At 42.3% G+C, this 26,210-nt stretch overlaps 1 protein-coding gene across 2 annotated transcripts in view; it reads left to right on the top strand.

Moving 5' to 3' along the window:
* The first annotated feature begins 2,195 nt into the window (after positions 1-2,195).
* The window catches only part of UBE2D3 (ubiquitin conjugating enzyme E2 D3), a 40,073-nt gene continuing 16,058 nt past the window's right edge, over positions 2,196-26,210 (top strand). The window contains exons 1-3 of one of the 2 annotated variants that reach the window (XM_072118706.1): positions 2,196-2,582; positions 24,050-24,113; positions 25,693-25,724. In XM_072118706.1, the coding sequence (XP_071974807.1) occupies positions 2,559-2,582; positions 24,050-24,113; positions 25,693-25,724 (120 nt within the window). In that variant the 5' untranslated portion in view covers positions 2,196-2,558. The remainder of the gene's footprint in view (positions 2,583-24,049; positions 24,114-25,692; positions 25,725-26,210) is intronic. The other variant, XM_072118717.1, reaches the window with a different exon arrangement.

Raw genomic sequence — 26,210 nt, 5'->3', positions numbered from 1 at the left:
ACCTGAGATGATATCACTCTGGTCGCATAACATGAACTGTGACCAGTAAGGAGGCATAAGGCATGGGGAGGAGTAGATGGTAAAAAAAAAAAATCAACATTTATAAATATACTGTAGTCATGCCATCAAAGAAATCAAAAGCAGCCAATCTCTGAATTCCATCAAGAATTTCTGGTGACTCTATTTCCATGTACAACAATATATGGTATATTTGCAGATCACAGTAAGACAGGTTCTATCTTTTTCCGGGTACGGAGCGGTACAGGTGCCGCACGTGCGCCCATTGACGTCTATGGAGGACGTATATCGGACGTATATACGTCGGCCATATATACGTCCTCCAAACGTCAGTGTGAATGTAGCCTTAGACAGTTTTATCACCACCTTCTGGAACCTCATGCCGGCGCGTACCGTGCGCGCGGCTACATAGGAAGTGAATGAGAGCCGCGCACATGGTAAGCGCCGACCACGTACCTGCCTGCGCCGGCTATAAAGTTTAAAAAGTGTTTTAAACCGCAATACCGCGGTTTAAAACACTAACGAAAATAAGCTCCGGCACCAGCTCACCCTGAGCTGGTGCCCGGTATTTCCATCAAAAAACCTGCCACTACAAGTGGTAGGTTTCCTTTAAGAGCCATCTCTTTCGTGGGAGTCAGCTACCTGCAGTGAGCCGATGGCTCAATAAAATTGTGTTAAAAGTGGTGTAGAGTGGCTGGGCCGTGCTTCCCTATAATATATTTAATAGGGTGCCTGAGGACGCATTCCCACTTGGCATTTTTTTTAGCATCCAAAGAGCAAGTGTGTGTGTGTGTGTGGGGGGGGGGGTGTTTGCCTGAAAAGCATATGTTTCCAATTAAACGCACGCATTTCCTTGCAAAAGCATATGCTTTCATTTTGGATTCGTTTAAGAACACGAGAAAAACGCCACATGGGAAGGCGCACAGAAGAGACAGCTCTTTTAAAGGAAACCTACCAGTTAGAATGGTAGGGGTAAGCTGTAAGTACCGAGCACCAGCTCAGGGTGAGCTGGTGCCGGTACTTACTTTAGTTAGTGTTATAAACCGCGGCATCGCGGTTTTAACACTTTATAAACTTTAGAGCAGAAGACCGCCTCCATAGGAAATAGCGGAGATGTTGCGCGCGCACGGTCGTGCACAGCGCCAAAGCCCCTTCTGCTCTAAAGTTTAGAAAGTGTTAAAACCGCGATATCGCGGTTTATAACACTAACGAAAGTAAGTACCGGCACCAACTCACCCTGAGCTGGTGCTCGGTACTTACGGCCTAACCATCCAGATCACTAAAAATAGCCCTAATTCCCATCACTCCTATACAGTCATCGGCTACCTGCAGACAAGAACGCATAGGTATCGTATGTTTCGTCAGAATAAACGGAGTAGGAGAAACGGTGGGCATGAGTTCATTATCTACTATGAGGATGTGTGTCAAACATCAAAAATACTTTGACATACATCCTCATAAACATGTCATGTGCATGTAGCCTAACAGATACTGAAGGAAAATACTGATCAGTTCAGTGTAGTCTGAATGAGGTCAAATGCAAAACCACTGCACCATTAATCACCAATGCAATGAGTCAGGCATATGGTTACATTGTGATCCACAAGCTCCTCGTCCTCCCGCCACTACAACACAAGGCGCCATGCTCTCAACGGCGGTTACAAGCCGCTGAACCGACGTCACCTTCGTCGAACACGCCCATTTTGTGCCCGCGCACTTCTGGACGTTTCTGTGACACATCGGGTGCGCGGACTATAACTGCTAGTGTGTCTGCCTCAGGCTGCGCGCCTCATGTTCTAGAGACGCCCCTCCCACACAGTAACAAGCCGCGATTGTCATTATGGTATAATGGCGGCAGTATCTGGCAGAGCGCACTATTACATTCTCATTTGGACATCATCCCTTTCATCAAGCCACGTCTTTGAGCCGGTGACGCACTGCTGTCCCTGGTTGCATAACAGAGCACTCCGCCATTAAAACTGAGCGAGAAAAGAGAACTGAGGGTGTGAGAGCCGCCGCTTCCGCTCGTACACTGGCAGCGTGACATCACTTTTCACACATTGCCATGTTTTGTTCTTCCCACAGCTGTCAACCCCTCAAACGGCGGGCACTAGCACGTCCGCTGGCTCCACCCACAAGCAGGCGCCTTGCGTCCCCACCCACGTGATGGCGAATGGGCGTGTCTAGTGTGTAAAGGAAGAGAGCGCGCTACAGAGTCCAAGCCGCAGCTCAGTCAGTGACGTATAGTCGTGCGTGGCCGGGCCAGCCCGAGGGCGCTAGAGACGAGCTGAGGACAGAGACTTATCACGGGGGGAGGGGCGAATTAAACCAAAAACTGACACCCGGTGGGTTAGTGGCTGTGAGACGCCCGCCTTCATTCAGCCCCTGCGACGTGTGTGGGCGGCTCCGGTTTGTAGCGTGTCCCGGATATTGTAGGGGGGGCACCACCACCTCCTCTTACTCCGCCTCTTCCTCGGCTCTCTCCTCCTCCGCCCAGCTCGCCCGAATACCCGCCCGGCACCGGCAGCAGCGAGAGCATCATGGCGCTGAAGCGGATTCATAAGGTGAGGAGCGGCTGGCAGTGTAGCTGGCCAGTGTGAGTCCACATGTAACGCCTGTGTGGCGGCCGGAGGGAGCCTCGGGCCTTCTGAAACATCCGCCCTGCGCATTGGCGGACACCCGCCGGGCTGTCCTGCTCCCCCCTCACGTCATTTGAGTGAAGCTGAGAGCTGGTGTAGTGTGGCGCGGCGGATGGCTGTGTATGGCGGGCGCACGGGCTGTGGGTAGAGATGGGGCACCTCCCATCCCCCACGCCGCCAGCGTTGCCCGGTTGCGGGCTGTGTGGCCATGTATCGCCCGTGTATGTGAAGGAGTGCCTATCATGGCCGAGCTGAGGCGCGGACATTCGGGGTACTGCTGCTCCCTCCCATGACTGATCCCGCAGTATAAGATGGCGGCGCTGTCTGTTGTTGCCGCACACAGCGCGATGTCTGACTGTGGCGCTGCCCTTACACATCCGCCATCCACCTATATCCCTCGGGTGTTGGCCTCATGTGTATGAGCTGTGGCCCGCGTAGCGACCGGCTGCTGGCCGCACAGGCCTCAGGTGGATTCACCTTCTAGAACCCCCCCGGTCACGCGGCTGCTTTCACTTTCCCGGGCCCTGTCACTGCCGTCCTGCCTGACACTTGTACCCCTGAGTGTTACGTATATAGTAATGGTAGACTTCCTCCTTTGTGTTGCCTGTACTTCACTTCCTCACTACAAGCCTATTATTCGGCATAGCTTGTGAGCGTCATACGAGGCAGGTCACATTCAGCTTTGTTTCTGTCTGATGGCTCAGTACATATACTGCCAAGCTTTTAGGAGAAGACGTTGGCTGTTGAACAGGTATATTGTAGAACGGGTTATCGGAGCATTGAAGGGCAGGGGGCATCTCCTTCCTAATAAAGCTTTAGTCACATTTCATGGCTTCTGTCCCTTTCTCTTATTTATATGGACCTATTGGGGCTCACACATCTGATTTCGTATTAATCCGTTGCTTGATTGGCTCTTGAGGAAACTGACACAAATGTCAGAAGCGCATGCAGTCTCAATGCAGATGTTACTCTTGATCCTCTGTGATGCTCCTTAGAATATCCTTCGGGGCTCCTATATTTTGTCGGCTCACTAGCTCTTCAGACGTGACACTTTTGCCATTAAAGGGAACCTGTCATCAGAAATTGACTTAACTATTACCAGTATGTTGTTAAGCAGGTTAATACCTTCCACGGCATGTTTCTTTGCCCAGTGTGGTGGCATCATTCAGAAAATAAAGTCTGAAGTGAAATGGAAATTAGTTGTATAAAGTCATGGAGCTCAGCTTTGAAGTCAAGCTCTCCCTGCCTCAGAATGCAGGAGATCTAGTTAGTGATGTGTCTGGAGGTAGGGCCATCAATTACTGTGAAGATGGGATTCTGTAATGAGGAAAGCTTGACTTCAATTATACTCTACCTCCTTGACTTTGTACAACCAAATTATGTCACTTCACAGTTGATTTTCTGGACTATGCCACCGCGCTGGACCATGAAATAGACATGGTCTTAAGCTGCCTGATGACATACTAGTATTGATTTTATTAGATCAATTTCTGATGACCAGAGCCCAGGTAAAGCAAGGCATAACTTTACCACCTCAGTAAGAATGGTAGTGGTTGTCACCTGTCATACTGACTGCAGTCATTTAACATCTTTGACATTTACTTTTCCTTAATGTTGTTCCCTTTGTGTGGAGACTCATCCAATTTGGATAGAGTGGAGTTGGCGGCTTCATTATATGACTTGAAACAAATGGCACCTGACAACCTTATACTGGAGAGATGTTATCTGTCAATATCTCTTGTAGTGTCATATGGTTTATTGGGACGTATGACTTCCAGCATTGTTGCCTAACCCCTTGTGCCACAGTCCCTTTCTTTTTGAATTTTAAACTATTCACATTTTTACGGCTTTATTTTTATCTTTACAGAGTTGTATGCGGGCTTGGTCTCAGCCGAAAAATATATTTAATGCAGTGAAATTTTCCCTCCCAAAAAAAGTTTTCATATTCTAATAAGATTTGCTTTATGGCTTTCGTTGTGCGATCCAAATAACAAATCCCCTTTACTCAGAAGACTTCAAATTTGTTATGTTTTTCAGTCCCTCTAGGTAATGTTTTCTCTTTTAGCTTGCGCTGGATTTCACCAGTACTGTATAGGTGTCATCAGTAATGTAACATTGAAAGATCAGCACTCACTTGTTCGATTAAAACATGGAATGTTCTTTTTTGTCAATATACAAAAATACAGCCAAGAGAAATCATCTGACACGTTGCAGACCCATTGCGGTCCTTATTCCTAGACTAATGTCTTGATGTCTGCAAGGAGAGGTAAGGGCGTCTCTCATGATCAAGCACCTGAGCTAGATCTGTTAGCTTAGTGGACTGTATAGGTGTCAGCACTGATCAAAACAGTTAACTGCTAGTCCACTGTATATTGTAGCAGATACTCACTCAATATGCAACGGGCCCAGTTTGGTCTAATGGCCGCCTATTGAGAAGATGATTTATTTCATGACAAAATAACCTAGAAATTTTATTGGGGGGGGGGGGGTAAATATGTCAATAAATTGTACACTCGGCCTACTTTAAAATAATTAGAAATGCCTGCCTTTTCCATCTAGGTTAGGTTTTGCCAAACATGCTTCCTTTGAGCAGGTGTTTTTGAGAATGCATTTTAGAATCCATTAAATGTGCAATTTTAATTTAAAAAAAAAAACCCCAAACATTTATGCTTGAATTTATTTTTAAATTTCTATGGTTTGGGCTACCTTCACATGAACGTGCCAATTCTCTGATGTGGTTTTCTCCACTACGCTTTGTACAGATAGACCACACGGTCTGTTAAAGTAACCACTGGGGGCACTAATCCATTAAAGTATTATTTGGTGCAGCTATGTGCTGCACAGTGAAAATAGGCATGGAATAAGGCTATCTTTTCTCAGGCGCTTATGACCTAACCCTGGTAGGTTGTGTCTAAATCAACAAAACCTGAGCTGTGTGTCACATGAAATAACGCTCATGATCTACTGCAAAAAAAAGTGTAAGGTCTGTTTATAAACACAAGAATGCCTTGTTGTGGCTGATTCTATAGGTTTGAAATAAGACCCAAGTCTAAATTCTTGACAACCTGTAATGTAGCTGTTATTCAGTGCTGTCTCCTAACCAATAGATCCTCAGCAGTTGATTGGAATAGAACAGAAGCAGGTTGGCAACGGCGTTCCTTCTTATCCACTCTTTGGGAAAGTATCAGTAGTGTGCATGTTCCTCCTGCCACGATCAGTGCAAGTTGTTTGAGCTAACCTGTTAGTTGCATTGGTAAAAGCCAATCATTTCACATAAATGACAACCTCAAATTGGTGCTGCCAGAGGTCGCATTAAAGCGACCTGTATAACGCCCATGCCCCCCTCTACCACAGTGTATAATACTCACCCCTCCATGGTTTAATGCATCTTTTAGTTCTCCCAAATAGTGTAATACCACTAATAGTATAATGTAATAGTATAATGTGCCACTAAAGTTGCTCAATCATTTATGCCTTTAGTGCCTGCTTATACAGTGTCTGACCCTGCCCCCTAGTGCCCAGAGCCCGTTTTATTTTGTAATCTGAAGCATATGATTTAAGATGCATTCACACGAGTGTCAGAGGGAGGAATATCCGAAACGGCTATGAGGCCCTGGCTTGGTATGGTGAGCACAAGTGTGCTCAACGTTTTGTGCTGTGATTGCAAAAAAAATATAGAGCTTGCTCGATCTTTGGCCGTAAGAACGGCCGTGTGCCAATATTTCCTATGGAGGGGGAAGGGTTGAGCAGCGCTCATCCATCCTCTCGTATGCTTGCCGGCTACGGTCGGGTGAGCATACGTCAGTGTAAATCCAGCCTTAGTTGGTATGGGCTCTAAGGCGACTTCTGCTTTTTCATTTTTTGTCCCATTGTCCAAAACTCTCAGGAGTAAGGAATTGCACCATAATTTCGGCAATATTTATGCACAGTTACGTTTGTCTTGTATAAATCGCAGTCTATTAGCCCGTAAGTGACCAAGCTCATTTGCGTTGTGGTGACTAAGGTCTATTTTTCAAAACCAGCATGTCACTTTATCTGGTTATAACTAGAAGGCTTTAACTTGTTTTTGAGTTGTTTTTTTATGACATTTCATACTTCAAGTTAGTGGAATTTTGGTTGATTTATTTAGCATTTATGAAAAAAGGTGATTTTGGCAAACATTTTGAGAGAAATTGCTATTTTCTAACTTCCAAGTGTTCTGTTTTCACATTGATAGTAACTAATTTGAGTAGTATGACAAACATTTTACCATATCTCAGCTTTGTGTTGGCATCATTTTAGAAGTGTCCCTTTGTTTTATTAGGACACTAGAAAGATCACAAATCGTAAAGCATTCTCTCAAGTTTTCAAGAAAATTTTAGAATCAATTTATTTTAAGGACCATTTCATTGTGGGGATGAATTTCGAAAACCCCTAACTATTTCGAACATGTATTATTTTGTTTGGTCTGATCACAGGGATACCAAATCTAATTAGGTTTTTATTAGGTTTTAATAGATTTAGCAAAAAATTTAAACCTTTTGTACTTGGGAGTACAGAGTTGTTTAACCCCTTAAGGACGCAGGGTATTTTCGCTAATTTCTCGCTCTCCATCTTCAAAAATCCATAATCCATATCCAAATGTGGAAAAATTTAAAAAAACTGCATGTGCGTCATGTTCTTGTGGGCTCAGTTTTTACGACTTTCACTCTGCGCTCCAAATAACACCTCTACTTTTATTCTTTGTTCCGGTACGATCGCGGTGATACCAAATTTATACAGGTTTTATTGCGTTTTAATACATTTTCAAAAATTAAACGAATGTGTACAAAAAAGAAAACATTTTTGCTATCTTCTGACGCGAATAACTTTTTCATACTTTAGCACATGGAGCTGTGTGAGGTGTCATTTTTTGCGAAATGAGCCTAAGGTCTCATTGCTACCGTTTTGAGGACTGTGCGACATTTTGATCATTTTTTTATTAGGTTTTTTTGTCATCTAAAAAGGTGTAAAAGTCGCGTTTTGGACATTTGGGCGCCATTTGCCGTTCCGGAGGTCACCGCCGTCAATAACCGTTTTTATATTTTGATAGATCGGGCATTTTGGGACGCGGAGATACCTAATGTGTCTGATTTTTACTATTTATTATATTTTATATCAGTTCTAGGGAAAGGGGGGTGATTTGAACTTTTAATATTTTATTATTTTTTTTTTTTACATTTTTTAAACTTTTATTCTTTTTTTTTTTTTCCCCACTATTTCTTAGACCCTCTAGGGTACATTAACCCTAGATGGTCTGATCGCTCCTGCCATATACTGCAATACTACAGGCTCATTGTAATGCATGTGCAGAAGCCATGTATCCTCGGGGTCAAACGAAGACCTGAGGCTACCATGGCAACTGATCGCCGCCCCCCGATGACGTTCGGGGGAGCAGCGATCGGAGGTAAGATGGCAACGCCCATGCGCCGCCAAATTTAAAGTGCCGTCGGCGACTTTGCTGGCGGCAAAGAAAAAGTACACACCCGCGATCGGTGCAAGCACCGACTGCGGGTGGTAGCGATGGGTCTTTGCTGCAATATGCAGCAAAGCCCATCTCTGTATGAAGAAGGCTCAGCTCGTGAGCCTTCTTCATACAACCTTCACAGCTCCATGGCGGATATATCCGTCACGGAGCGTGAAGGGGTTAAAGGAAACAGGATCAAGGATTGTAAACAAAGAACACCAACATACTTGTGTGTGTCCCCTCTGGCAGGATCCACTTTTTTTTTACCATCGTATGCCCTTGTTTTTACAAAAAAAAGCTTTAAAGATTATCCAAATGAGCCTGAGGGGCTCCAGGTTACATTAACATCTATAGTTACAGGAGCCCCTGTGGCTCATTTGCATAACTTTTAAGGCATTGTTTTGTATAAATAGGGGCATGAGAAGTTAAAAGCAGAGCAGATCAGATCCTGCCAGACGGGGCGTACACCAGTATGTCCGTGTGCTTGGTTTAGAATCCTTGATCCTTGCAGTAGATTTTTGTTAACCCCTTCCTTCACCTTGCCATAGAATTGCGTCAAGGAAGCTGAGCCCATGCGATCACTGCGGGAACCCCGTAGTAGGCGGTAGCTGGGATCGCGACTATGGCGAGCCCGTCTGTTTAACCCTATAGATGCCACGGTCATGGTGACTGCTGCGTCTGTAGTGCATCACTTCAACAACCGGCACACTCTGTGCGGTAAACCATGGCTTACATTTCACAATCTAACAGTGCAGCTGTCAGAATGCATAGGCTGACTATGTAATATGCTGCAATACATCAGTATTGCAGCATATTACAATGAACAATTGATCAAATGATCACTTGTTCATGTCCCACCCTGGGACAAAATAAGTTTAATCTTTTTTTAATTGCATTTTTTTTTAAAGTCCCATCCCATGCAATGATCAAATACAATGGCAAAATCGCCCAAGAAACCACAACCGTACAATAAAATACTGAGCCCGTACAGTAATCGCCGTTAAAAAAAGCCCAAAAACTTCACAAAAATCATGAAGTTTTTCCCATCTGACCTAAAAAAAAAAAACCTGCATAAAATTAATCAAAAAAGTAACACTTACCCCTGACATGATACCAAGAAAAAGTACAACTTGTCCTGCAAAAATAAGCTCTAAAACAGCTCTGTACAAAAAATAAAAACGTTATACCCGTTGTTACATGGCAATGCAAAAACAAGTAAATTTCATTCAAAATGAGTATATATTCTGCAAAACAAGTTACCCATAAAAAAGCTATATAAATGGGGCATCGCCATAACCGTTATGACCCATAGAATACAGAGAACACATTTATGGTACGCTGAACGTCCGGGAAAAAATATGCTAAAAAAACCTAGAATTTCTAACAATTTAGAACAAGAATATTTTTTTTTTTTTTTTAGCCACCACCCAGTAAGAGTTAATAAAATCTGATTAGCAGCTATTGAACCCCTGTAAATTATGTACCTGATCCACAAAATGATGCATCTCATCCACACAATAAAAAATCCCCTGTATGTCCCAATTACAATAATAAAAATTCTATAGCCTGTAAAATGTGACAATGCAGATCTGCGATGAATGGCGCCTCTTTCCTTTGTGGCTTTGTGGATTTTTTTTATTTTTGTAACTTAATACTTTGTGACTGTTAAACTTTGGCCAAAATTAATGTGTTTTCTAAAAATTATGGCTTTTAAATTGCAACTCCTTTTTGTTTCATCCCACTGTGAAGCCTCTAACACACTTCTTAAAATTGACACATTGAGGGCTGTCGTTTCTAAAATGGCATAATTTATGGGGTTTTACTGCTGTTTGGGCCTCTTAATGTTACTTAAAGCTGAGCAAGTGCCTCTAAAAATAAGGGTTTTGGGGATCTTTTCTCATTTTAGAAAAAAAATTATACCCACAATTCTGAACCTCTTAACAACCTGAGAAAAAGAGACTATGAATAAAACCCATGTAGACCTTTGGGAAATGTTGGTTATAAAGTTACTTGGGTGCTATGACTATCTGCCTGAAAAGCAGAACATTTTGAACTTTTAAAATGAATAATTTTTACAAATTTTTGCCAAATTTTACATTTTTTTTTTCATAACAAAGATATCGTCAATTTTTCGATTACTTTGTTTTTTTGTCACACATTGTACTTCAACCTGAAAAATTCCCTGGATATGTTAAAGCATTAGAAGCATAACCTCCTATGATGCCACAGGGCAAATTTGAAAGATCAGGCCTGGTACTAAAACCATAAAATGGCATGGACACTAAGGGGATAAGGTGTCATTTTTTTTTTTTCCGTGACGGGCTGACATTTTCATTGCTACCATTTTGGTGACTGTGCGAGCTTTAGATCAGCTTCTATTAGTTTTTTTTTCCCGTGTTGCGAAATTGGCGATTTGAATATTTGAGTGCATTTTTCCATTACAGGGTTCACCGCCAGGAGTAATTTTTACAGATAGGGGATTTTGGGCCACGGTAATGCCTAATATGCTGTGCGGGTTTTTTTTTTTTTTTTAAATTATATTTTTACAATTTTTTTTTCTGTTGACAACAAGCTAGCACAAAAACATTAACATGTAATAAGGACAATATCCAAACAGATTTTTGCAGATAAAACGGGCAAAAAGAAAATGACATAAAAATGTCTAGTCCCAATTCTACTACGGAGAAAGTTCCTAAAGTTTCTAACTAGAGAGAACTTAGAAATCAGCAAATTTGTACGATTTCATGGTTACTTCTCAGTCCCCTAAATTCCTACTAAGGGTATTTATTATAATATTGAGTTTTTAAGTTGATTCCTATTTAAAGGTGTTTTCCGACAAAGGCAAGTGGCCTGACCAACCCAATCCTCCTCGCCCCAAACATCCCCCCCCCCCCCCCCCTCCAGGATAACTTATAACACATAATTATATTGTAATGCAAATTAGAAAAGGCAGAAAGGCATATGTAAAAGCCCATGACACCTGCATTGCACAGTCTTTTTAGTGAAAAATTAGGTCCCTGGTGGTTTAAGTTTATAGTAAGAAATGGCTGAACAAGTTTTTGTGTAATAGTCTTGTTAGTGATGTTTCAGGATTTTTAAATGTAGAGACTACATCGTCGGCATACAGGCTTATTGTAAATTTACCTGAATCGCCACATAGACCACTGATTCCGCTGTTTCGTCTTACTGCTTGGGCTAGTGGTTCAATAACTAGTTTAAATATAGGGGGATAAGGGACATTCTTCCCTAGTACCATTAAAATAACTTTGAAATTAAGCTACTCAAGCCGATGGATTGTTATACAAGGCTAGAATGGCTGGTAATGGGAAATTACCCCATAACCTGAATTTCTCATTGTTTTTTCAATTGTAAAATATCATGAACTAGTGATCAGTAGTTCATAGTAATGCACTGCAGTAACCATGTATTGCAGCGCATTAGAAGTGTCAGCCTATGCACTTGCATACGCTGACAGGCAGCTACTCAGTCAAGCCAGCGGAGCAGGCAGATGATGACAGACCAGGTGCCTGGCAGCAAGATGGCACCTCGCAATCTCTTTGCTGGGGTTCCAGGAAGAGAAGGAGGGAGCCCCCTCCCTCTGGTCACAGCATACAGATCTGTATGTGCAGTCACTAAAGGGTTAATATCTTTACCTATGAGTTTATGAAAATATAATACTCTTCCACAGGAAAAAAGTACTCTGGGTGCCACCATATTTCTGTCTCCTCACAACATCAGGGTTTGCTAAATGGTTGCCATGACAGCCACGAGACTCCTATGTCTGCAATTCAACACTCTTTAGCTTGGCCTGTCAAGTAAGAGCTGTATATTCATAATATATTTCAATACAGGAGTAATGCTGTATATAGCATAAATGATTAAACCCCCTAGTGTTAACTCCTTAAGCGTCCTAAAAAGTAATAAGTGAGGGGTGGACTTTAACCGTCAGCTTCGGATGTATGGAGAGAGCTCACTGGTGTTAACCCTTCAGCGGTGGCTTTGACTGTCGCTCCCCATGACTTTATTGGGCTCATTTGCATAGTCTTTCATCTTGGTGGTAGGTGTCCCTTAAGTTGATAAAGGAGATTCCCTTACCCCGCTTCAGTGGACCTCTGTTCTCAAGAGGTGCAAGTCTCTCTATGACTTGCACTTATTGCAAGATGGAAGTTAAGTTGCACAACTTCCTTCATTTTAGATTTAGGGGAAATTATATAAACTGTTGCACAAAGGAGCAGGCTTTGCCTTTTTTTTTTTTTTTTTGAGGACACATTGCTGCTGCTATAAATACAATGCTTTTGGTCCAGAGACACTGAACCCTTCAATCTGTCAGAAAAAAATAGATTATGTCTTCAGTTTTTAGCAGATCACGCATAGCCTATACACTCACCGGCCACTGTATTAGGTACACCATGCTAGTAACGGGTTGGACCCCCTTTTGCCTTCAGAACTGCCTAAATTCTTCGTGGCATAGCTTCAACAAGGTGCTGGAAGCATTACTCAGAGATTTTGGTCCATATTGACATTATGGCATCACACAGTTGCCGCAGACTTGTCGGCTGCACATCCATGATGCGAATCTCCCGTTCCACCACATCCCAAAGATGCTCTATTGGATTGAGATCTGGTGACTGTGGAGGCCATTTGAGTACAGTGAACTCATTGTCATGTTCAAGAAACCAGTCTGAGATGATTCCAGCTTTATGACATTGCGCATTATCCTGCTGAAAGTAGCCATCAGATGTTGGGTACATTGTGGTCATAAAGGGATGGACATGGTCAGCAACAATAGTCAGGTAGGCTGTGGCGTTGCAACGATGCTCATTGGTACCAAGGGGCCCAAAGAGTGCCAAGAAAATATTCCCCACACCATGACACCACCACCACCACCAGCCTGAACCGTTGATACAAGGCAGGATGGATCCATGCTTTCATGTTGTTGACGCCAAATTCTGACCCTACCATCCAAATGTCGCAGCAGAAATCGAGACTCATCAGACCAGGCAACATTTTCCAATCTTCTACTGTCCAATTTCGATGAGCTTGTGCAAATTGTAGCCTCAGTTTCCTGTTCTTAGATTAAAGGAGTGGCACCCGGTGTGGTCTTCTGCTGCTGTAGCCCATCTGCCTCAAAGTTTGACGTACTGTGCATTCAGAGATGCTCTTCTGCCTACCTTGGTTGTAACTGGTGGCGATTTGAGTCACTGTTGCCTTTCTATCAGCTCGAAACCAGTCTGCCCATTCTCCTCTGGCATAAACAAGGCATTTCCGCCCACAGAACTGCCGCTCACTGGATGTTTTTTCTTTTTCGGACCATTCTCTGTAAACCCTAGAGATGGTTGTTCGTGAAAATCCCAGTAGATCAGCAGTTTCTGAAATACTCAGACCAGCCCTTCTGGCACCAACAACCATGCCACGTTCAAAGGCACTCAAATCACCTTTCTTCCCCATACTGATGCTCGGTTTGAACTGCAGGAGATTGTCTTGACCATGTCTACATGCCTAAATGCACTGAGTTGCCGCCATGTGATTGGCTGATTAGAAATTAAGTGTTAATGAGCAGTTGGATAGGTGTACCTAATAAAGTGGCCGGTGAGTGTATAAGACTATCTGTGAAAAACTGTCAGACAGAAAAATTGGGTATGAAAACATTAACATGCTTTTCAAATTCCTGTGCGGCTTCCTATATGTGATTGAAGAGGGTAATGGAAGCACACAGACCTTCTTTAGTCTTCTTCTTGGAGCTTAGCCTTACTTCATACTAGGAAGTTCCCTCCTGCTCTCACTTGGTGCAGTGGTAAAAATAAAAGTACAATCTTTTATTCAATCCATAAACCAGCACAGAAAAGTCTCGGAAGAACAGAGCCATAATACTAACAAACACGCTTAGACATTTGTCTAAGGCTACGTTCACACTGCTGTTGTGTATATAGCCACATATAAGTGCAATACACGTTTTATCTTTCCCGGTTTGTACAGCCCTGCATCACAATTGAGAGGGAAGGGATGTGCAGCGCTTATTCCTCCTTTAGGGCTTATTTACATTGCTGTCGGCGAGGCCAGTGGCTCATTGTAATGTATAGTGTGCAAAAAACGCCATATATTGCAATACTGTAGTATTGCAGTATATGGTAGGAGCGATCTGACCATCTAGGGTTAATGTACCCTAGATGGTCTAAAAATAGTGACAAAGAGAGAAAAAAGTTTAAAAAATAAAAAAAATAAAATATTAAAAATTCTAATCGCCCCCCTTTCCCTAGAAGGGATATAAAACATAATAAACAGTAAAAATCACAAACATATTAGGTATCGCCGCGTCCCAAAATGCCCGATCTATCAAAATATAAAAACGGTTATGGGCGGCGGTGACCTCCGAGGCGGGAAATGGCGCCCAAATGTCCGAAATGTGACTTTTACACCTTTTTACATAACATAAAAAATGATCAAAATGTTGCACAGACCTCAAAATGGTAGCAATGAAAACGTCACCTCATTTCGCAAAAAATGACCCCTCACACATCTCCGTGCGCTAAAGTATGTAAAAGTTATTAGCGTCAGAAGATGGCAAAAAAATTTTTTTGCTTTTTTTTTTACACATTCGTTTAATTTTTGAAAATGTATTAAAACACAAACCCTATATAAATTTGGTATCACCGCGGTCGCACCGAACCAAAGAATAAAGTAGGCGTGTTATTTGGAGCGAAGAGTGAAAGTCGTAAAAACTGAGCCCACATTTGGAATTTTTTTTCAGCTTCGCAGTAGACGGCATGTTAAAATAAATAACATTACGGGAAAGTAAAATTTGTTACGCACAAAATAAGCCCTCACACAGGTCTGTACACGTAAAAATGAAAAAGTTATGGATTTTTGAAGTAGGAGAGAGAGAAATGAGCCGAAAAACCCTGCGTCCTTAAGGGGTTAACCTTAATCCCGGTCAAGTTTGTATATACACACATACTGACTTTCAATTTAGACGCCCATCACTCATCACAACGTACAACGTAAACATCACCCATCTTCTAGGGAATATATAAACGCACACAAATGACGGCTATGCACCCTAGGACGTACTATAATGTTTTTAGGGCGTGGCTGAGCGCTCTCCATACACAGTTGGTGTATGCTGCAGAAGGGTACATACACACGCGGTATGACCGCCGTGCGGGCATACCACCGTGTGCTGGAGAGGAGGTGACCCCTCCTCCATAGAAAACAGCGGCTCACGGCCGCACACACGCTGAAAGATGGAGCATGCTCTCTTTTTGCGGTGTGCGGCCCGGATCGGTGCCACACACGTATGGCACTGTATCCCCGCTGTGGCGCTATTGCCGTCTACGGGGACGTATTTGCGGCCTAATACAGCTGACACACGCCTGTTACTGCTGCGCTCTGTGCTGCAAGGTTAAAGTACCCTAGAAGTAATGGTAAAGAAGAGCTGATGATAAATATTAAAAAAATGTAAGAGCTAGTTTTAGGCTACATTCACACTAACGTATGGGGGACGTATATACGGCCGACGTATATACGGCCGATATACGTCCCCCATACACTTCTATGGGCGCACGGCACCCTACGGGAGCGGTACGGTGCGGCACCGTACCGTTCCGTACCCGGGAAAAAGATGGGACCTGTCCTATCTTTTCCCGTAATACGGGGCCGTGCGCCATAGTTTGCTATGGAGAGGGGCGGGGGTGAGCTGCGCTCACCTCCTCCTCCTCTCCCCGTACACTGCCGTTGCCCGGTACGGTACGGGCGGGCAACGGCAGTGTGAATATAGCAATGGGAGCCTGAGCGCCTCCAGCTCATTTGCATATTTGTATTCCCTTATCTTCTGGCGCTGGAAGAGGCTGAAAACTGATCAATCATCCCATGCAAGTAATGAGCATGCGTTACAGGACAATCTACCACGAGAAACTGGTTGTAGATGTCCTTAAAAACAATTTCTTTAATCTGTAATGTTTGCGAATGGGTTCCACTACAGTTGGCAAATTTTCCCCTTAACCTGCAAATATTTGATTGATAAAATCGCAGAAAGTAAATTTTTTTTTCTCAGATTGGTGGGTTGCTATAGACATTTTTTTTCCTTTTCCAGCCTTGTAAAGAATGGTTTTAAAAGGGTTACAAAAAATTAGGAGCAGAGTTGGGGGGCGGGCTTTTCCCAGTTTATTTGTGCTCTCCCTGAGCACAGCTTTTGTTCCCCTGTAAACAAAGGCAGGGATCGGCCATGTGTGCTGCACTGTACTTCCATAGGGCGCCGTGCACTCATTGCGTCTATGGGCGAAGTATATAGGCCCCCATATGGTAGTGTGAATGCAGCCTGACAGTGTGCTTCATACGGGCTGCAAACTCTGCTCCTCACTGCTCCCATCCTCATACAAGCCGGATAACCGCTCCTGGGCAAAAACAGAACTTGCTATGGGGCAAGGTGCGGTGTGCGTACCACACTGACTGCTATAATGCAAGTCAATGGTGACCGTGAGCTGACTGCGTTTTCTGTGGCAATTTCACGGTCGCCATATTTGCTAACCTGCATGAGGCCTAGGTCTTCATTTTAGTTAGTTCTGGAGATAATCTATTAAATTCATGAAGTCACTTATGTTTAATTTGGTAGTCCAGTAAAGAATGCAAATGTCTAGTGTTAATTCTCTGTGCTTACATAGCCCAGAAAATTCAGCTGACCTGCTTTAACTCGAGTGCTTTTAATTGTCCAAGCTTCACTTTTTTTGTGAGTGTTCTGTTAACTCTTTTCAACTGGGTTTTTTTTTGCCTACTAGATTTTTCTTTAGCCTGTGTTCTGTCCTGATTTTTTTTTGAAAATGGATTGAGGAACAGTTTAACACGGGTATTTAGGTTGTGTTTACCTGTTCAATATTAACCCCATAATGAGTTGACACATACTAGTACATGTCTTTGTGTTTCTGTTTTTTACTACCCTCATTCCAAAAGTAATAACGTGTGTTTTTGTTTTAGAGATGTGTGTAGACTTGTTATCTGTGAGACAAATTGTACTTTTAATGATGCCATTTACTATTCTATGCAATACAATTGTTTTCCTGTGGGACCAGTTTTTACGGGTTTTATTTTATATAGGTTTTATTAGTTTTTAATAGATTTTTTTTAAATTAAATCTTTTATACATAAGAAAATATTTAGTTTTTTCCAAATTCTGAGGTCTAACTTTTTCATATGTCAGTGTACGGACCTATGTAAGGTATCATCTTTTGCAGTACATACTGGCATATTTATTTTTGATAGACTTAAGATTTTGGGACAATGCAATAACTTGTTTATGATTTTTACTGTATTTTTGTTATCTAGGGAAATGGAGGTGATTTAAACTTTTGATTCTTTACCTAATTTTTTTTTTTTTTTTCATACCCTACAGCAGTGATGGCGAACCTTTTAGAGACAGTGCCCAAACTACAACCAAAATCCACTTATTTACCATGAAGTGCCAACGTGGTATTTTAAGCAGCAACTTTGTTGCCCGTTCTTCCACATCTTTTCATTTTATCTGCAACCTGAGGCCACCAATACAGTTGAAAGGAGGGCAAATACAGATTATCATTGTAGCTTCTCTTTCAACAACTTCTCACTTTTCAAGCAGTTCCAAACACTCAATGAAGTGTTGCTTTAAAATGGCGCTGAGAGCAGCATCTCTTAAAGAGGTATTCTCACCTTGCCTACCACAGCTAATTCAATCCTATGTGAACTGCACATGCGCTAGCTATGCATGTTCACGTATTCCCGGCAGGTTCAGAGAAGCCTCGTTCTAAGCGCCTGCGTGGCCACTGCTGCTGACGAGCGGCAGTGGGCCGTATCTAGTGGCAAGAGAAGGCTGTTACTAGGGGGAGGTAAGCCCCTTTTACAGTATATTATGGGAATATGGGTAATTTATTTAAAATAACAACAATTATTGAAATGTTTTTGGGGGGGGGGGGGTTAGGGATTGAATTAACTGTAGTAGGTGAGGTGGAAATACCCCTTTAAGTTGCCTGGGACTGCAGAAAGATTTGGTGGCTTTGTTCTTGTTTGATGAACTCTGTCCTGGGGCAATGGCCTGAGTGCCCAAAGAAAGGGCTCTGAGTGCCACCTCTGGCACCCATGCCATAGGTTCGCCATCACTGCCCTACAGAGTACTTTAACCCTGCAGGGTCTCATCGCTAATACTATATAGTGCCATACTACTGTATGGTAATATATAGCAATTTTATTGCTGATCTCTAAAAGCCTGCCATCTGCTGGTTATTAGAGATCATTAAGCAAGGCAAGCCTACAACTCTCAATGAGAGTGAAGGCTGACGTGGCAACCGATCGCCACCATCCGATGACATCCCAGGGGGGCGGCGATCAGCCATCTAAGATGGCGCCCTTGAAATGGTAAGTTAGGTGCCATGGTAAGGTTCAACCGTGGCACTTAACAGGTCCTTGTGCGTGAAAGAGGTTAACCCTTTCAGGATGCAGAAGTTTATAACTAAAGTCTCAGCCTTTTACTGAGACTTTAGCCATTTACAAAAGATAGAGAGAACCCATCTTAAAATGTTCTGCAATTTCTCATAACTGAGACCCCCCAACCCCCCCACGTGGATGTCATTTGTTCTATGGGTGCACAGTGAGTTACAGAAGGGAAGGAGCGCATGCGGAAGGCTGTTTAGCTTCCTAGAATTTAGTGGCTTTTAGTTTTTCACGGCATACTGTTTTTTAACCCCTAGGCGCACCAGGACGTTATAGTACGTCCCCGGGGCTGGATGCTTAGCGCACAGGGACGTTCTATAACGTCCCGCTTCTGGCACCGGCTCACGAACGGAGCCGGTACCAGAAGCAGCGGCTGTCAGCTGTCTAGTACAGTTGACAGCCTGCGCTAACACCCGCGATCGGAGCCGGCTCCGATCACGGGTGTTAACCCATTACACGCCGCGGTCAAACATGACCGCGGCGTGTAAGGGTGTTTGCGCTGTGGATCGGATCCCCCGTGCCGCTTACCGGGGGATCCGATCCACTTCTAGGCAGCTCCGAGGACTGGCATGTGCCCCGGAGCTGCCCGGTCTCCATGGCAGTCAGACCCCTTCCGGGTCTGACTGTAAACTGTCTGAGCATGCGCAAGCTTGCTCAGACAGTTTACACTGCTCTACAATAAAATAGTATTGTAGAGCAGTGTATTGAACTTAAACCAGTGATCAGAGCATCACTGGTTTAAGTTCAAGTATGTATAAGTAAAAATATGCAAAAAACACTTAACACTACACATTATAATAAATAAAAAATAAATGCATTAAAATATAAGCCCCTAAAATGTCACTTTCCTATAAAAACACTTAATAAAGTATAAAAACCATAAAAACACAAAAACCCCCCGCATATTTGGTATTGCCGCGTCCGTAACAATCTGTATAATAAAACAGAATCGTTACTGGACCCACACGGTACACGCCGTAGAAAAAAAACGCAAAAACGTTCCGAAAAAAGATCATTTTTAATTAATGCCATATAAAAAAAATGCTCTAAAAAGTAATTTAAAAAATGTTATGCACTCCAAAATAAGCCCACTAAAAACAACTCTTTTCGCAAAAAATAAGACCCTAACCAGATTTGTCAGCCGAAAAATAAAAAAGTTATGCATATGAAAAGATGGTGATGCTAAAATGAACAAGATTTTCTCCAAATTGGTTTTTATTCAGTACAATTGAATAAAATACAAAAAAACCCCACATATTTGGTATCCCTGCATCCGTAACAATCTGCATAATAAAACAGAATCGTTATTAGATCCGCAAAGTGAACCCCGTAAAAAACAAAACAAAAAAAACTCCAGAAAAAAGATCATTTTCAATTAATACCCTATAAAAATGCTCTAAAAAGGGATTTAAAAAATGTTATGCACTCTAAAATAAGACCACTAAAAAGAACAATCCTTCTCGCAAAAAATAAGCCCTTAAACAGATTTGTGAGGCGAAAAATAAAAAAGTTATGCATATGAAAGACGGTGATGCTAAAATTAACAACATTTTTGCCAAATTACTTTTTATTCAGTAAAAATGGGGAAAAAAATAAAAAATCTATATAAATGAGGTATTTTTGTAATCGTGGCGACCCATAGAATAAAAATAATATACTATTTTTATGGTATGGTAAACAGCCAAAAAACCCCCATAAAAATCTTCCTGAAAAGTGATGATTTTCATTTCCTCCACCAACAAAGAGTTAATAAAATCTCACCAATTAGCCTATAGATTCCCCCAAATTACGTACCAGAAAAGTGCATCTCATGTGGCAATAGAAATAAGCCGCTATAGGTCCACATTAAAAAAAAAAAAGAAAAAAATTATAGCCTGTACAATGTGACATAGCAAATCTGAACTGGATGGCGCCTCCTTCCCCTCTATGCCCGGCCGTGCGCCCATACAGCAGGTTACCAGCACATATAGAGTATCCGTGTGCTCGGGAGAGATTGGGTAACAAACTTTGTGGAGCCTTTATTCATTTAATCCATTGTAAATGTTGAATTTTCCACCCAAAATGAGTGTATTGTGAAAAAATATTACAATTTGCAGACTGCACCTCCATTTTGTTTTAAGTTAACAAACTTCTTAAAAGTGGTTTTTCATACGTTGAGGTGTGTAGTTTCCACAATGGGGTAATTTACGAGTCTCACTATTATTTAGGCCTCTCAGTGTCAATTAGAATTTGAGCAGGTCCATCTAAATACGGGTTTTGGTGATTTTACAAAAAATGTGAAAAATGATACCTACATTCTGAGCCTCATAACATTCTAGTAAAATATGTGGAATCTTAAAAAACCATGCCAACATTTGGGAAATGTAAGTTATTAATTTATTTGGGAGCTATGACTATCTGCATCAAAAGTAGATAATTTAGAATGTTGAAAATAAAGAATTTTTCCAAATTTAACTAAACGCAAAAGATTTCATCCAAATTTTTAAACTAATTTGAAGTACAATGTGTCACGAGAAAACAATCTCAAAATCCCCTGGATATCTCATAGCGTTCCAAAGCTATAACCACTTATAGTGACACAGGGCAGATTTGAAGAATGGGGCCGCGTCCTTAAAGGGCACCTACCACCACAAATCTACCTATAAAGGTAGATTGGGTGGTAGGTGGATCAATGGGACGTGAGGAGAGCCCTTTTAAGGGCTAATCCTCACGTCCCTGCACTTTTTTAATAACTTTAATTTGGTATTTATTCAAATTTACTTATGTGGCTACCGGGGCGTGGAGTAGCCGCATATGAGATTACAGGAGGCGGCTACTCCACGCCCCGGTAGCCATTTTACCCCTCCTACTCACCCATCTTCGGCGCGCAGCTCCGCGTAGCTGCGCGCCCTCGTCCGGCGATCCTGCCGTCTGCGCATGCGCAGAAGAGCAGGCCCGCGCCTGCGCGGTCACAACTCCGAAACAGGCGCGGGCCTGCTCTTCTGCGCATGCGCAGACGACAGGATCGCCGGACGAGGGCGCGCAGCTACACGGAGCTGCGCGCCGAAGATGGGTGAGTAGGAGGGGTAAAATGGCTACCGGGGCGTGGAGTAGCCGCCTCCTGTAATCTCATATGCGGCTACTCCACGCCCCGGTAGCCACATAAGTAAATTTGAATAAATACCAAATTAAAGTTATTAAAAAAGTGCAGGGACGTGAGGATTAGCCCTTAAAAGGGCTCTCCTCACGTCCCATTGATCCACCTACCACCCAATCTACCTTTATAGGTAGATTTGTGGTGGTAGGTTCCCTTTAAGGCCAAAAGAGGCTGAGTCCCATAGGGGTTAACTAAAAAAAGATTTGTTTTTCCGTTAATATTGCCATGCAAGGGCTCATTTGTGGGATGAGATGCATTTTTCAGTGGTACTATTTTGGGGTGTCTATACCAAACTTTACATTTTACTAATTTTGTACAGTAAAAAATTAGTGCCTGTGCCTTGCAACAATTTGTAATGCAGCTTTGGAGAGTGTTTTAATTTTAAAAACCTTTTATTTTTAATCAATTATCTAGTTGCTTGTTCTTTGATAATGCCCTGCAATACATCAGGTTATTATACAGTCAGTCAATGCTGATGCACGAAGATACTGAGTGGGACGCTGACCATGCAGTCAATTTTCCCTCCAGCCATTTAAATGCCTCTGTTGCGCTGATTGCAGCATTTAAAGGGTCGGACCTCGCTTCGTCGAGGGGTGTTGCATGGGGATGTCAACGGTAGATTACAGCTTACACCACGCGCTTCGCGATTCTGGTTCAGCACCGAAGCGGTGCAGAGCTGAACAGTCATTGGCTCCATGCCATACTATTACAGCGTAGATCTCTATTACCCGGCAAGTGGTTAAGAGAGTATGGGGAGGGCTTATGGTTCACTGTTGGTGCTGGCCCCAACTGCAGGTGTTGGGGACCTTGACAACTCCAGTCAAAAGGTCAACGATGTGTGGGCGCCACCTTATTCACCTAAAAGTTCAAATCCTTCCCTTTTCCCTGGAACTGATAACATAAGCTTATATAATTTTATTATGTAGATATTACCACATTCTAAGTCCTATCCTTGGAAATCATTTGAAATGTTGACCCCTGCAATGGGAAATGGTGCCCAAATGTCTGTATCACAAATTTTTTTGTCATTTTATAAAAAGTATTCAAAAGGTGACCTTAAATGGTACCAATGACTACCTCTTTTTAAGCACATCAATACTGAAAATGGCCAGCCTGCAGGTGTATGGCAGGCACTACAGCGGTGCTTATGAAAGAAACTATTCCTTGTTCTGCAATCTGTTTCTTTCAATTTATTTGCCCTTGTAAAAATGGTATTGCTATCGTTCGATTATAGCTGAAATTATATTTGTACACTTTTTAGAGGTTTTCATAGTATTGAACATGAATGTGGTAAAAGACATGAAAGAGGGGCCTGGGCCAGGAACAAGAACTGCTCCTTTATTTGGTCATTTGGCTTGCAGATGGGACCATGGAAACATCACATTAATAGGTCCATAGAAATAAACTTTGGTGTCCTATTCAGTGATTAAACTTCTAGCGCATGGCCACTTCCCCACTGCTTTGGGTTCAGCTAGTACAAGAGGTTTCTGTCATTTTCCACATCCACAGACCAATTATTATTCGCACTACACACGTTGCAGCAGATTTGTCAAGACTAAAAGTTTGACAATTGTTAACCTTTTCGAATGATCTGTGTAATGTTAAACTAGAATTTTGGAGTTACATTTTTAATGTAATTGACAGATTGTTGTAAACGGAATGATAAATCTTTGTTTATGATATCTGTCCTATATAAATGCATTTGTTAACATTTTATGTGGGGCATGTGCAGCTTTAACAGTGGGCCTAGTAAGGAATTGAAATGGTGTGGATTAGAAAATTTTAACATCCAGTGTAGTTGGCTACAGAAAATGTCATACTGTTTAAGGTTCTCATGTTTTTCATGCAACCTTTAGTCACCGGCTGCTTGCATGCTTATACTTGTTTGTTTTGACTTTAGTGCATTTGGCCTTCTGTGTCAGACAACCCATGTAAAAATTTGGTAGTTGTAGAAGAAATTGGAATGATTTTCTTATACCCTCCAAAAGGTGTTCAGAATATAAGTTTAACTAAACCTTTGTACTGCATTCACACATTCTGGAACAAGGAGGACCTATTCCATAAGCTTTTGGTAAGAAGCACTGCTTGTTTTGGATGTAAACCATGCCAAAACATGTGATCTTTACCAAGTCCTCCCCTATCAGTCTTGGATTGTCCTTTTACGCAATCTGCTTAAATAAGGAATAAAAGGACAAGGACATAAAATTATACATATATTTTAATAGGCTTCTTTTATAATTGTCAATTTTTAGCGTTATTTTTTTTTCTTCCCTCAGTCTTCACTGTATGTATCATTCATGCTCATTTTTCTCCTAACAGGAACTGAATGATTTGGCCCGTGATCCTCCAGCACAATGTTCTGCAGGTCCAGTTGGAGATGACAGTAAGAATTTCTTATTTTATATATATAATTTTTTTTTTTTTTTGTATCGTATAAGCCAAGGCCCCTAATTTTGACACACAAAAATGGGAAAACCTATTGACTATCGAGTAAAAGCCTAGTATGGGAAATGCATTGGTCACAGCCAGTATATAGCTAGTAATTCCCCTTCCCCATTGTATAGCCAATTTGTCCAATTTCTAAAATAAATAGTCAAAACACACCTTTCCGACGCCCTCGCAGGTGTTCTCCTCTTCAGTTCAGCAGGTACTGTGCAGTCTGCCCCGGCCGCCACATGGGATCAGCTGCTGCCGGACCGCAGAGGAGACCTGCGGGGGCTGTCGGAAAGCTGAGGTTTGACTTTTTTTTTTTTTTTTTTAAGCTGCGTAAATTTTTTAGCTTCTTTTTTTTTTTCTTATGGGCCATACTACGTTAGCAAAAAAAAAAAGCTGGGAAAAAACATAACTCTGAATGATTCCCAGGGACACCTGGAGCAAAGTATTTTGCCTCAGTCCTCATTTAGTACCTTTTTTGGCCCATAGCAACCAGGGTTTCCAGCTCTCAAAAAAACTACAATCAGTAAGATGGAGAAGCGGGACCTGCCCCTGTAATCTCATCACAAGCACCTGCTGCTGACTAATGACTATATATATATATATATATGTGTGTGTGTCCTATCTATCTAAGTAAAACTCCAGCACAGCACATGAGGGGACAGCTTGAAGACTTGGAGTCTCCTGCCATTTCCTGTTGTGGAGTGTGAGGTGATGGGGGGGAGGGAGGTTGTGATGTATGTAAACAAATAATCCACACAGACACAAACTGCACATCAAAGTGTAGGGAAATCTAAAGGGAGAGATAAGGGTAGTTGTTTTGTTACTACATAAGGCTACATTCAGACGGCTGTTGCCTACCGTACTGCAGCGCGTGGGGAGAGGAGGAGGAGAACGCCGCTCACCCCCGCCCCTCTCTACAGGAATATATGGCGCACTGCGCCGTATTCCGCCAATAGATGGTACATGTCCTATCTTTCTACGGGGTACAGTGCCACACATGTGCTGCACTGTACCGCTCTATACGTATATACGTCCCCCATACGTTCGTCTGAATGTAGCCTTAGTGCTTCACTCTGCACATGACTGAGTGCTGGAGCTGTGAGACTTGAGGTAAATCTGCTGTGAGCAGAGAGGACAGGTGGGAGTGTCTCTTCCTCTAGTCAGCTCCTCAGTGAAGATGGAATGTGCCCAGCAACAGCAATATGAGTGATAACTGACATCTAGGGGAAGTCTGCAGAATGCAATTGGATTAGTTCCTTGCTCCTTCCTCTTGTAAAAGGGCTTAAAATTACCTGCCCTACAACATATAACAAGTTTTTGGAAATGACGGTTGTACTTTAAATTTAAACCTTTTTTTTGACAGAAGATAAATTAGGCAATACTTTGCTCTCAGCTGAAGAACCATTGCTTTTGTCTACAATGAATAACTGTTCTAATAATGGTGTAAAGTATGTATTCACCTTTTAAACCATCACGGTAGTAGTATACCAAACAAAAGTTTTTTTTTTTTTTTTTGTTCTCCATAGTGTTTCATTGGCAAGCAACCATCATGGGCCCAGTAAGTAATTTCAACTGTTTATTTCTTTGCATGTGTAACTTTCACAGCATGCCAGCATGTAAGTGTGCTTGGTTTGGAATAGTTATTCCTGATGGTAGATATCCCTTCTGTTTCCATCCTGTTTCCTGCAGTATGTAATGTATGCAGTGCCGATGGAGGCAAAAAGGATGCCTTCCTCTGCTTGTATATGTATGTGACCCAGGTATAAACCATAATCTATCTTGGCATATACGCTCAGCATATTTTTTTTTTAAAAAAAGTTTGAATATAGCTTTATTAGAGTAGAAAAAAATGCTTATGTGGAAACCAATTCGAATTAGTTTGTGTGATGGTTGGGTTTTGGACATGGTACTTGGCACAGAATGCACAAAAACTTCCCAAGGCTTGGGACCAAAGGAGGTGCCTTAGCAGCAGGTAAGTAGCTGCAAAATGGCTCTTGGTTAATTTACAGCAATCTACCCTAGTATAGTGGCTTTATTGAAAGCC

The sequence above is a fragment of the Engystomops pustulosus genome, chromosome 1 (genome assembly GCF_040894005.1).
Source record: "Engystomops pustulosus chromosome 1, aEngPut4.maternal, whole genome shotgun sequence".
Classification (NCBI taxonomy): Eukaryota; Metazoa; Chordata; class Amphibia; order Anura; family Leptodactylidae; genus Engystomops; species Engystomops pustulosus.
This window is presented reverse-complemented; position numbering and strand designations above follow the sequence as displayed.